The sequence below is a fragment of the Urocitellus parryii genome, chromosome 10 (genome assembly GCF_045843805.1).
Source record: "Urocitellus parryii isolate mUroPar1 chromosome 10, mUroPar1.hap1, whole genome shotgun sequence".
Lineage (NCBI taxonomy): Eukaryota > Metazoa > Chordata > Mammalia > Rodentia > Sciuridae > Urocitellus > Urocitellus parryii.
The window spans coordinates 91,407,732-91,421,059 of NC_135540.1; the positions used below are offsets into that span (position 1 = coordinate 91,407,732).

At 34.6% G+C, this 13,328-nt stretch overlaps 1 protein-coding gene across 1 annotated transcript in view; it reads left to right on the top strand.

Moving 5' to 3' along the window:
- LOC113176219 (beta-casein) overlaps positions 1-10,172 on the top strand; it is a 100,682-nt gene extending 90,510 nt beyond the window's left edge. The window contains exon 6 of the mRNA XM_077803137.1: positions 10,032-10,172. Within this exon, the coding sequence (XP_077659263.1) occupies positions 10,032-10,172 (141 nt within the window). The remainder of the gene's footprint in view (positions 1-10,031) is intronic.
- The last annotated feature ends 3,156 nt before the right edge of the window (positions 10,173-13,328 follow it).

Below are 13,328 nucleotides of genomic sequence, written 5' to 3' on the forward strand. Positions count from 1 at the left end.
TGTAGCGGAGTCACAGTGAAAAATAGAAAGAAGTTGGACAGCTGAATTGTAAGGGTCTATAGCAGAAAAGTCAGAATTTGGTTGTGCCATTAACATAGTATATTCCTTTCTACCCAAAGATAATATCTACATAGAGAAGATTTTGATATAGCATAGATTTTTTTTGTGTGTGGGGGGGATGTACCAGAGATTGAACTCAGGGGCACTTGGCCGCTGAGCCATATCTCCAGCCCTATTTGATATTTTATTTAAAAATAAGGTCTCACTAAGTTGCTTAGCCTAGCTTTGAACACAGGATCTTCCTGTCCAGCCTCCTGAGCCTCTGGGATTACAGATGTGAGCCACTGTGCCTAGCCATAGTTTTTTTTAATATGTGGAATTCTTCAAGATTTAAACAGTGTTATCATTATATAAAGATAATTTAATGTTTGATACAACATAGAATCACATATACTACTAGTTAGCTGATACTTAGAAATTAAAGGAGCAAGATTATAGGAATTTTTGGTCTTGAATTATTAACATTTTAAAACATCATTAGCCTTATGGCATAATCCAGTCATAAGTTTGGATATGAAAGAGCTGAAAAGGATTTTGAAATTTTCTAGTTCAATTTTTTGGTAACGTAAATGAGAAAAAGAGAAAGATAAATGACGGGAACATCTGAAAACTTGACTCCACCTCCTATTGTTTCTGCTTTATTGAGATGTTAGGTGGAAAAATTTCATAAATACTTATAAAAATAATTACACCATTTTACTCACTGGCAATAAAACAGTCTGACTAACTGGGATTCATTTGTTATCTCATTGGAGATTTTAGAAATACATGAATTGAGAGAGCCACATAGCCATATAAATATATCAAACCATAAAATGGTATTAATGCTTAGACAGTTTTAGATTTAATTGTAAATAACCCTTATGATTCCCCATTTATAATGTTGTTTGTTAATTTTTATCCTTATAAGTGTTGAAAAGTTGAAAACATACAGTCTTCTTGATTTGAAAAAACGTCTAATACCTGTTCAACTTCCCTTCTTCATTTTGAAAGAATAACTGCAAAGTAGCACATTTTAAAGAAAAATAATTCTTGTGTTACAATTTCTTTTCACTAATTATTCAGAAATACTAGATGAGAGTTTGGAACCCTTGGATAATTCATGGCAAAAATAATAATGTAGCCACTATATTTCCAAGATCAAAATGCACCAGTGAACAATGAGGAGATAAGGATTTTATCCAATGCCCAACCCCTGAGACTCTGTCATATTTTCTGTCATGCTAAATCCTGTTAATCACTGTTCAAATACTTTCAAACAATTGATATGCAAATAATGCTAAAACTGCTTCTTTATATTTCACATAACAATAATTTGCAAATATGGATTGGCAAATATATATTTCTAAAATGAATCATATTTATACTTATAACTAAATGTATATATTTCAATATATAAATACATTATTTTATAGATTTATAATATATAAAATCAATCATATTTATAACTACATATAATTTATAGATTACAAAACTAAAAATAATTTATAATTCATAATATAGAAAATTAATTATGATTTCTACATCACATGGAATTATTCATAGATTTATAATCTATAAATTATACATAACAATAAATATTTATGAATACATCTTGGGTTTCTATTTTAATAAATATATTTGTTTAAATATAGCATTAAGAGAGAAAATTTCATGACTACTAAAGTACACAGCTTGATAAATTTTCATTTGGGTATATTTATTCAAATTATTCCTAGAAATGACCATTCTTTTGTCTACTATATTAAACGAGATTTTGGTCATCTCAAAGAATATCTACAAGAATCATATTTCAGTCAGACCTCTTTTCTTTCATTGGCTTCTGGACCAGATATGACCACATTTGTTATAGTATGGACTCTTCTACTATCAACCATTCCAAGACTCACTTTTGAACAATCAAGAGTTCTGCTTATATACAACAATCTTGATGCATCTCCAGGAAATTATATTGATGAGAAAAACAAATCCCAAAATGTAAAATACTATATGATTCTATTATATAACATTCTTGAAATGGCAAACTTTCTGATGAAGAACTAATTAATGGCTGCCAGGATTTGATGAAGTAACTAGAGGAGAGTAGGTAGAGCTATAAAAAGGCAACACAAGGGATCCTGTAGTGATTGAGTAAGTCTATATTTTAACTTTAATAATATTCTTGTTTTGATATTATACTATAGTTTTGCAAGTTGTTTATAGTTTATCATAGGAGAAATGCTGGTAAAAGGAACTTCAAATCTTTGTATAATTTCATGTGAATTATTTTAACATTTCTTAAAATTTAGCAAGATTTGGTGGTACATATCTATAATCCCAGCAGCTCAGGAGGTTGAGGCAAGAGTATGGCAAGTTCAAACCTAGCCTCAGCAACTTAGGAAGGTCTTGAGCAACTTTAAGACTCTGTCTCAAAAAAAAAAAAAAAAAAAGAAAGAAAAAGAAAAAAAAAAGAGAAAGAAAAATGATGTGGATTGGGATGTGGCTCAGTGGTTAAGTGCTCCTGAGTTCAATCCCTGGTACAAAAAAAAGGACATTTTTTTTTGAAATTTATAATTATCTTAAATTTCTTATACTTAATTGTCTTAAAATGACTTAAACTTAATTTAATAGAAAGCAGTTTTAAGCAAATGATAGTAATTACAACTTGAAATTTTAAAAAAAATTGTCAAATAAAATAAGCCATGAAGCCATTTAAAGGAGTGCTAAGGCTTTATAAAAGAGCATGCAGAGGGGGATCCCTGAAATGAAAGGTACTAGCTAGTTACCGGGTACTCAACTATCTGTGCACATGACTCACTTGACTCTAACCCCAAGGGATATACAGAAGCGTATGCCCTTCTATTAAATGATTCATAATCCTTTTAGTTTCAACAGACAAATATTAAAACAATAAACAGAAATTGATACACTGATTTTGACTGACTCTGGTGTGGCCAAGGGCAAAACAGGGTGATGGTGGTGTTTAAAGAGTTCAGAGATGGAGGACCCTTGAATTGTATATAAGATAGAGGATTTTTGCTTAACAGAAGAGATATTGAAGATGATTCTACCCCAAGTGAACAATGTTACAGAAATAGATGAAGAAACAGTGAATGAATTTGGAAAGTGGCTAAAGATTAGCTGAAAAAAAGCAAAAGTGGATCCATAAAAGCTCCTGTCCCTTATCTTTGGAGAAACCCATACATTTGATTGTCCTAGACCTAGTGATACAATTACTCTAAAGCCCAAAGATTTCCTGAGTTGTAGAAATGGGAATTTAAAAAAAAATCTACAATAAATCAATCCTATATTTTCTAATTTTGTTGGTATTGCATTGCCATAATCTAAGACATCTATATTCCCTGTGGTGAAATGCTTGGATTCTACTCCTTTCTATTTCTAATTCCTGCTTAAGGAAAGTAACAAAGTGCTAGGTGCTGGTTTAGAGAAGGGAGAATAGCAGAGAGTCTATGAAAAAATTTTCTAGTCCTTGAGTTCACCATGCACAGAACCCAACGTACTTCCTACAGAATAAGTATGAGCCTGCTACAGACAATGTGGATATCACCCTGGTAGCTCAACATTCCATAGTCAGGATCTAAATGCTGGAGATCATCTGAGAGCACTGGGAGGAATCCATTAGACTGGTCTTCTACCTATTGGACATGGGGGTCCAACCCTACCTTTACTAGCACAATGCAGGCTACCATATCACAAGTGTAATAAAAGGTTAGTTCTACCCTGAGAACCTACTCCCTAATTCCACGAACTGAATTAGCATTTTTAACATGCTTCTGTCTGACATCAACTGCCTGCCCTTGAACTGGTTAATGAGTACCTAGAAAATCTTTCATTTGGCTCAACCTTCCTAACACCAAGACAGAAATGATCATTCTAACAGCATCACTGCCCTTGTCACCAGTCAACAGGGGAGTTGCTCTCAGTGCAGGACGTGAGACTCTACTCACATTCAGGTACCATGTTTGGATGAAAGGTCACATACTCAACAACTTCACCAGGTAGGGAACTTCCACCACACTTTACTGGGTTGAGTGGAAGACTGATTTTGAGTGGCACATTGTGAGATGTGACTGTTGAATATGACTGAAGTTTTGTGGACTTTGGCTGAACAAAAGTGATCACATCATGGAACTAGGTGTGCAGGAGCATTCACTGTGCTGCTCTACACCTACATGGTCCACAGGCCTCGTGCCCCAGCTTCAACATTACTAAGTTCTGTTCCAATAACCAATATAGCATCTATCTCAAGATGCTGAAGGAGATTTGATAGGCCATGTCTCACCTCTACAACTCTGTCTCCCTTAGCTACCTCAGTGAGGCAGAAAACCATAGGTAAGCCCCCAAAACCCACCAATGAAAAGAGACTTACTGCAAGGGAAGAGCCACTTGTTGTAGGGGGCCCAGCCTTCAAACCCAATGTTCAGCCATGCTTCTTTGGTTTGTTTTTATTTATCCCTTTGGGCCAGGAGATCTCGGACATAGATCCTGCTAGCCTCTCTGTCTCAAGACCTAGAATTCCCAGAATATTGAAAATAACCCACTCATATAGTCTTTTCAAAATAGGAAGAGAGGACTGAGAGAGAGAAAAAGAAGTTATTATCTTACTCAAAAGTCACAAAGTCAAGTCAGATCTTTAGGATGTTCCTATTTCTTTTCTTGTCATATTTAGGTAAAGCAGTGTCTTGAGTGCTCAGTCTACTCAGGAAATAAAAGCAAGATATTCTCTTCTAAAGATAAAAAGATAAAATATCTCTTGTTCTGATGATGACAGTCACAGTTGTGGGGCCTTAGCCTATCTCATGTTTCACATGATAACAGTATGGAATTTATTTTCTAATTACTCTGGGCTTCATTGTCTGACTTCTTTAAAGATTGTGTTTGTATGTAAACAATTCCTTTTTTATGTCTTGTATCTGAGGGCAAGATGAGTCAAATATTTTTCTCAGTATTTGAAATTTTAGATGTTGTTTGTAGAATAACAAGTACAGGAGAAGAATACCTGTTGGCACCTGGTCATGTTACATTAATGGCTGAATGTTATTCAGTTATGTGTAAAGTAGTAAGCTAATGATTTATCTGTTGATATCATATCAGAAGAAAGAGTTAATGTAAGCTTATTAAAGAGATTGAGTTCCTAGGAAGAAAAAAAGAACAATCTACATTCAGATTGTTCCAAAGGGAAAGAATATATCCATGCTGTAAAATTGAGACTAAGTTTTTTAAGCCAGAGAAACTAAATCTTTTCCTTCTTTCCTTGGGCAAGGTTAAATATTTATTTGTTCTCAATTACATGGAATTTTTTCATCCTTAAACAAATGCCTCTCAGGCAAATCATGTAAGGGATTCTCCAACATGGAATCAGATGTACTACCTATTTCAAAAGTGTAGTTTGTGAAGAAAACAAAAATATTGTTTGCATCAAATTCTAAAATTTTAGAGTGCCATATTTTATGTAAAAAATTCCAAAAGTAATTTAGACTTTCTCTACTGGCAGCTTAGAATATTACAATTACTTACCTGTCATATAAAAATAATTTTATCGTCATATTTTTCATTATCTTTGATTTATTTAACTGTGCTCATCTATTCAAATTCAATATGTGAATAGAAAACTTATTCTTCCAGGTTAAAAAAATTTTAAAGAGAAAGCTGTCTTTATTGTTTTTAACAATAAGAAAATTACACTGCCAATTAGCAAGCAAATTAAGATACTTAATTGTGCAATGCTTTAATAAAATCTCAGATTCACTCAATGATCAAATTATAATCCATATTTCAACTATGAAAATAACAGCATATTGTATGCCCCAAAGATCTTTTTTTGGCATTGGAACATCATCTGTGCTTTTGCTTTTAAGGCATCATTGTTAATGAGCCTGCACTTACCCCTGCCTATTCTGCCTATACCTATTGAGAATCATTATCATGTAAATTGCAGAAGTTCGTTACAAAGACAATGAATTATTTGTAGAATACAATCTTTCTTTATTTAGCTGTAGATAAACATATACTTTTAGTTTATTTATTTTTTATTTTTATGTGGTGCTGAGGATCAAACCCAGTGCCTCACAGGTGGTAGGCAAGCACTCTTCCATTTAACTACAACCCCAGCCCCCTAAGACATTCATTTTAAACAACAACAAATTTTTTTTGCTTTAATAATATTTAAGTAAAACTGCAACACTATTCTTTCATGCTATTTTATTTTCCTTGATTGTGGCAGATGTACACAGTAGAGATTTAATAATGAAGGAATCTGTATTAGATGGCATGAATTGAATTTTTGAACTTGTTAAAAATCTGTGTTTAGTTTTCCACTTGACTTACCTAGGTTTGGTCTGAAGGTATCCTTTGCTTCTCTTCACATTGCAGATACTCTTGAAAGACCCTAGCCCAGTTAGCCCAGTTACCTTAGGCCAAGATATGAAATCAAGATACCGGGCTTGTCACAAACAGGCTCAGGCGCTGGATGTGCTTTCCATATAACCGGTTGAGAAAGGACAGAGCACCCACATCCTGAGGCATGAATGAATAAACAGGAACAGATAAGCAGGAACAGAAAGAATAGAATGCAGACCTGTGGTTTTTGGAATGCAGACCTGTACCCCCTAGGTGGCCTATATGCTAGATTTAAACAAACCAATAAGAAACCTGTTGCTTCCCGCGCGCGCAAAACCTGTCCCAAACCCTATAAAAATCTCTGTATCCCCAAGCCCGGTGTGCCAGTTCACCAAAGCTCTGGCTGAGGTTCTGCTGGACACCCGCAGGCGCCTGTGTCTCAATAAACCACCTCGTGCTTTTGCAGCCAGTGCTTTGTGTGATTCTCCTTGGACAAGGAAACGGGGGTCTTTCAAAAACGGGGTGCTTTTCACTCTTAATAATTGTGAGTATTCTACTGATGGAAATAATGCATCACAAATTTAAATGATTTTTAAATTTAAATGATTTTTCCTAATTTATAAAGTAATGAGTTCTGTTATATAATACAACTAAATGACTTGTTCTTTTATAATAAAGAAAATAACTGTCATGAAATTTTAAACCATAAATCCCAATCAGATATTAGTGGTACAGCTTTAAGCATAGCATTCAACAAAAAGGAAAAGAAAATTATGAATGTTAGTAACCACACATCCTGGATTTTCCATAACCTTTCATTTCAGACATTTTCTATTCTTTTCCTCAAATATATGCAGGTAAATTTTAGAACAGGTAGCCAGCATTTTCATTCAGAAGACAGAACTACACCAACAAGTCTTAAAATTAATTTCAATCAAAATATCACTGTTGGCATTAAAATATTAAATATTGTTCATTTACAGCACTCTGTCAAAAAATTCATATCAATTGTCTGAAATGTTCAATTGAATAAACTGTTCATTTGATTGCTTATCTGAAATGTTCTTTTGAATGCATCTTCATAAACTTTATTAGAAAATGTAGTAATTTTACTCTAAGTGTCTCACATTTATCTCACATTACCTGTCTTATCACAAATGATAAGACAGTTTCCCAGATGTCATCTGAAGTATAACACAAGTCACTTGTTAAAACTTAAATGAACAAATAAGAGATATATAACTAAGGTTAAGACTGTAGGTGATTGCTCAAAGTAGCTGTTCTATAATGTTTCAATGTAGGAGTAGTCACTTTTCTTGTGATATTAATTCAGAAAACTAATAATCTGCTGATATATAATGTTGTAAGGCCATTATAGTGATTATATACTTTTATAAAATGTGTAAAATATTTAATGAATATAGTGACAAAACATGATTGTGTGTGTGTGTGTGTGTGTGTGTGTGTGTGTGTGTGAAGAGACTTCTAGGTAATACCTTGGGATATTTACTGCCTAAGCAGAAATCAAAGAAAAGCTTGACAATTCTTTCATACAAAATTCTACTTTGTCCTGACTCTAAATCAACATATTACAAAGTAGAAATTGATACTAAAGAAGTTAAGGAATATTTGCCAGGTTATTATAGCAAAGTAACAAAGAACAGGATAGAAACTTTCTTTAGTTCTGATCTCCAACCCTTAATCTCTAATATAATTGTCAAAAAGTAGCACAAATGGGAAAGTGAAAGTGATTTAAAAATGAAGTTCTGGAAACATAAAGGGTGGTTGAGTGTACGCTGGAAAGAAAGACTCGTGAATGTCTTGCATGGGTGAGGGGTGAGTGAAATGCATCATCCTGTTTTCTCTGCTTTGACCCTTGTGGATTTTCAGTGCACTCAGCCTGGCTCATAAAGTTACAGCTCTTCAGGAAAGATTCAAGATAATACCAAGAATAGTAATATGCCTCCTGGCTGTATGGGCAGAGTTCTAACTCCTTGTTATGTGTTTATTTCCTAGCTAAAATTCTTTATTATTTTATGACCACATGGAGTTATTTGCAGGGTGCATATTAAGCCAACTATGTCTCTTATAATACTGTACTACAGCCAGGTGATGTGAAATTAATCCTAAACTCATTTCTTCATTTCTTAAAAAATAAACAAATCTTAATCCTGGATCTCAAGACACTTAATATAAATTTTGGAAAGGTCAATAGCTATAATGTATAGCATCACCTTAATTTTAGTAAAACCAAAATATAATCATATTTTATCTTTCAAAAGAAAAAAAAATGCATTTCATTTTCTCCAAGAAAGGTTTTTATTTATTATTTGTTTGTTTATTTCTTGGGTTCAGGGGATCAAGCCCAGGGCCTTATGCATGGTATACAAGTGCTGTATCACTGGGCTACTCCCAAGCTAAGTTATTATTTATTTTTATATCAAATAGTTAAAACCAACCATTTAAGATTAGTCATTCCTTGATGTGTTTACATTATCCACTTATGAAAATAAGAATTCTGAAAAGTATTATGAATATAACTTCTTATAAAAGAATAAATGAATACAATTATCTGCAAAAACACTTTGGGTAAAAATCCAGAAGTTAGATAGAGGCAAATATTCTAAAGACTTGTTCAGCCATGAAGTTTTAATTTCTAAAGATTTTTTTTAAAAAAATGGCTACATTGTATTTTATTTATTGATATTTATACAAAGACCTTCACAATGTAAGACCTACACCACTGAATACTTGCTTTTTCAAACTTCTCCCAAGCAATGTATTGAATAGGAACCCTTGCCCTACTACCCACTTCATCAGGTTGAGATTAGATGAGGATCAGAGGTAGGGCAGGTTCTCCAAAGCTGCAGAGCCCAGGGAGGGAGGAATGATGGGGTAAAGGTTGGGAAGGTCGAAGTACAACTCCTATGATAATAAAGAGTATCATAATTTGTGCTTTCCTGATGCAGCATATGAGATCTCAGACCCATGACACATCACATTCTTTGTTAGGAGGCAGCAACCACAGGCAGAAGTATAGATGGTGGAGGGAGATACTCACCTTTGCCAAAGCTGCTAGATTGAAGAATGACCCAGCTTGGGTTTTTACTTGCTTCTTTCCTCTTCCTAGAATGAGGAGCAGTTGTCCAACACCCAAGCCCTTGAACTCCAAAGGAGAACAAGAAGGGGCCACCTGCCTTGCATTTTGAGTCAGAATTTGTCTTGATCCGGTTCCCAAAAGTAGAAATCTCTTCCCCTGTTTTGGGTCCTAGAAAAGGATTTGATGTGTGTGTGTGTGTGTGTGTGTGTGTGTGTGTGTGTGTGTGAGAGAGAGAGAGAGAGAGAGAGAGAGAGAGAGAGAGAGAAAGCATGTGTGTTGGGGTGGGATAGGGTGTGTATAGGTGGGATGGAGACTTGAGCATAGGTGGGCATTGTTTAACAGACTTTATTTCCTTTTCCAGGGATGAGAGGCCACACAAACATATAAAACACAAACTCCTCAGGCAAGGCTTCTTTCCTCAGCAGCTAAAAAACCAGCCCTCCACAAGATCTACAGTTTGGTTGGGAGACATCCATTGTTTATTATTCTAATAATGTTCCTGTACTCTTGACATCCTTCTTCCTCATTAAAGAAGACTGAGGCATACAAGGATGTCACTGTGCAGATGAGGGACCTCTGTGGTTGTGAAAAGGAATGTGAGGAAGAGCATTCTGGTGACACCTCTGATTGCCGCCAAACTTCTGAGAGGGAAGAAGTTTCATCTCCATCCTAATCCCTGTCTTCTAAGGTAGATGAGGCATGAGACAGAAGAAATTTCAAAGATGTGACTCACCATTATTTCTATCACAGGAGGAAAAAGATTGCCCTGAACTCAGTAAATTTTATGGAGCCAAATATTTGCATAAGAGACTGGCTTCTTCTTTGGACTCACATATTCATAAGAAGAGTAACTACACACACACACACACACACACACACACACACACACACACACAGACATGCAGAAGCTGCTGGTATAGAAACTTGAGAACTTGCATATACTGACTTGAAAATGTGTGTGACTTGATCAGAAAAATAATCCATATGTACTCAAAATATAAACCACAACTAGGAAAAAAATCCCAATCTGAGGAAAAACTGTCATTGATTTGCCTTGAGTTAAATATAACAAAACTAGTATTTCCAGGTTCAAGGCTTCTTTCTACTTTACACTCCTTTTTTTCTGCTCTTTAAAATATTTAGACCATCCATTCATTATTAGTAGGTTATCTACTGAGGGTCTTATATAAAAATATGCAAAAAATCATGGGGTGAAAATATGCATGATGATAATTAAAATTTTATGTGACTAAAATTTAGAGCCCTTTTCCTCACCAATGCAGATACAACCAGCAAACATGCATTACTATTGCTTTAAATTTGCCTTAAGAATATAATTTCATAAAAGCATTAAGAAATAGTTCCTTTCTTACAAAAATTTTTCTATTATAAAAGAAATAACAAAAACTAAAATTTCTCCTTACTATCAGGCTCTCATTGCATGTAACAGTCTATGAAAAAAATAAAAGGAAAATGGCAACTTGGGGAGATATTCCATTAACAGAAGAAAAAATATGAATGTCTTTTATGTACACATGGCTATCACAATAACGTATATGTTTCAGTAGTAAAACAAGAATGGACTAATAGCAGCTTTCTCGATACCCCCTAAAAATTAATATTAGAATAATATAAGTTGATTGATTGTATGTCCTCCTCTGAGAAGTGTCTGTTCAGGTCTTTGGCCCATTTGTTGATTGGGTTATTTGTTTTCTTATTGTTTAATTTTTTGAGTTCTTTGTATACTCTGGATATTAGGGCTCTATCTGAAGTGTGAGGAGTAAACATTTGTTCCCATGATGTAGGCTCCCTGTTTACCTCTCTTATTGTTTCTCTTGCTGAGAAAAAACTTTTTAGTTTGAGTAAGTCCCATTTGTTGATTCTAGTTATTAACTCTTGTGCTATGGGTGTCCTATTAAGGAATTTGGAGCCCGACCCCACAATATGTAGATCGGAGCCAACCTTTTCTTCTATCAGATGCATAGTCTCTGATTTGATATCAAGGTCCTTGATCCATTTTGAGTTAACTTTTGTGCATGGTGAGAGAAAGGGATTCAGTTTCATTTTGTTGCATATGGATTTCCAGTTTTCCCAGCACCATTTGTTGAAGATGCTATCCTTCTTCCATTGCATGCTTTTAGCCCCTTTTTCGAATATAAGATAGTTGTAATTTTGTGGATTGGTCTCTGTGTCCTCTATTCTATACCATTGGTCCACCCGCCTGTTTTGGTACCAGTACCATGCTGTTTTTGTTACTATTGCTCTGTAGTACAGTTTGAAATCTGGTATCGCTACACCTCCTGATTCACACTTCCTGCTTAGAATTGCTTTTGCTATTCTGGGTCTTTTATTTTTCCATATGAATTTCATGATTGCTTTATCTATTTCTACAAGAAATGCCGTAGGGATTTTGATTGGCATTGCATTGAACCAATAGAGAACTTGTGGTAATATCGCCATTTTGATGATGTTAGTTCTGCCATCCATGAACAGGGTATATTTTTCCATCTTCTAAGATCTTCTTCTATTTCTCTCTTTAGGGAGACAAGTACATGAAAATATGCAAGTACATGAAGTACATGAAAAAATGCTCACCATCTCTAGCAGTCAGAGAAATGCAAATCAAAACCACCCTAAGATAGCATCTCACTCCAGTAAGATTGGCAGCCATTATGAAGTCAAACAACAAGTGCTGGCGAGGATGTGGGGAAAAGGGTACTCTTGTACATTGCTGGTGGGACTGCCAATTGGTGAGGCCAATTTGGAAAGCAGTATGGAGATTCCTGGGAAAGCTAGGAATGGAACCACCATTTGACCCAGCTATTGCCCTTCTTGGAATATTCCCTGAAGACCTTAAAAGAGGATACTACAGGGATACTGCCACATCAATGTTCATAGCAGCACAATTCACAATAGCTAGACTGTGGAACCAACCCCGATGCCCCTCAATAGATGAATGGATAAAAAAATGTGGCATTTATACACAATGGAGTACTACGCAGCACTAAAAAATGACAAAATCATGGAATTTGCAGGGAAATGGATGGCATTAGAGCAGATTATGCTAAGTGAAGCTAGCCAATCCCTAAAAAACAAATGCCAAATGTCTTCTTTGATATAATGAGAGCAACCAAGAACAGAGCAGGGAGGAAGAGCAGGAGGAAAAGATTAACATTAAATAGAGTCATGAGGTGAGAGGGAAAGGGAGAGAAAAGGGAAATTGCATGGAAATGGAGGGAGACCCTCATTGTTATACAAAATTACATATAAGAGGTTGTGAGGGGAATGGGAAAAAAATAAGGAGAGAAATGAATTACAGTAGATGGGGTAGAGAGAGAAGATGGGAAGGGAGGGGAGCGGGGATAGTAGAGGATAGGAAAGGTAGCAGAATACAACAGTTACTATTATGGCATTATGTAAAAATGTGGATGTGTAACCAATGTGATTCTGCAATCTGTAATGTTTTGAATAACCAATAAAAAAAGAGAATAAGTCAATCCAGCTTGAATGTAACTAAAAAAAGCCACGTAAAACAATTTATGAAAAAAATTTTTAAGATCATACACCACCACAAATTCACCTTTATCAAATATTGATCACTGTGATGGATAAAGGCATGTTGATATTCTGCTGATGTGAATTTAAATTAGTACAGATTTCTCCAAGTATATTTCACTTGGTTTAATTATTTTGCTTTTAAAAATTATTCCAAAGTAACAAATAATTTTTTATAATAATAGCAAAATTCAGCTTAAAATCAGTGTGTATATTACAATACATTTTTTTTTTGGTTATAAAAGAGTATGTAAAGAAATTTTGGAAAAAGTAT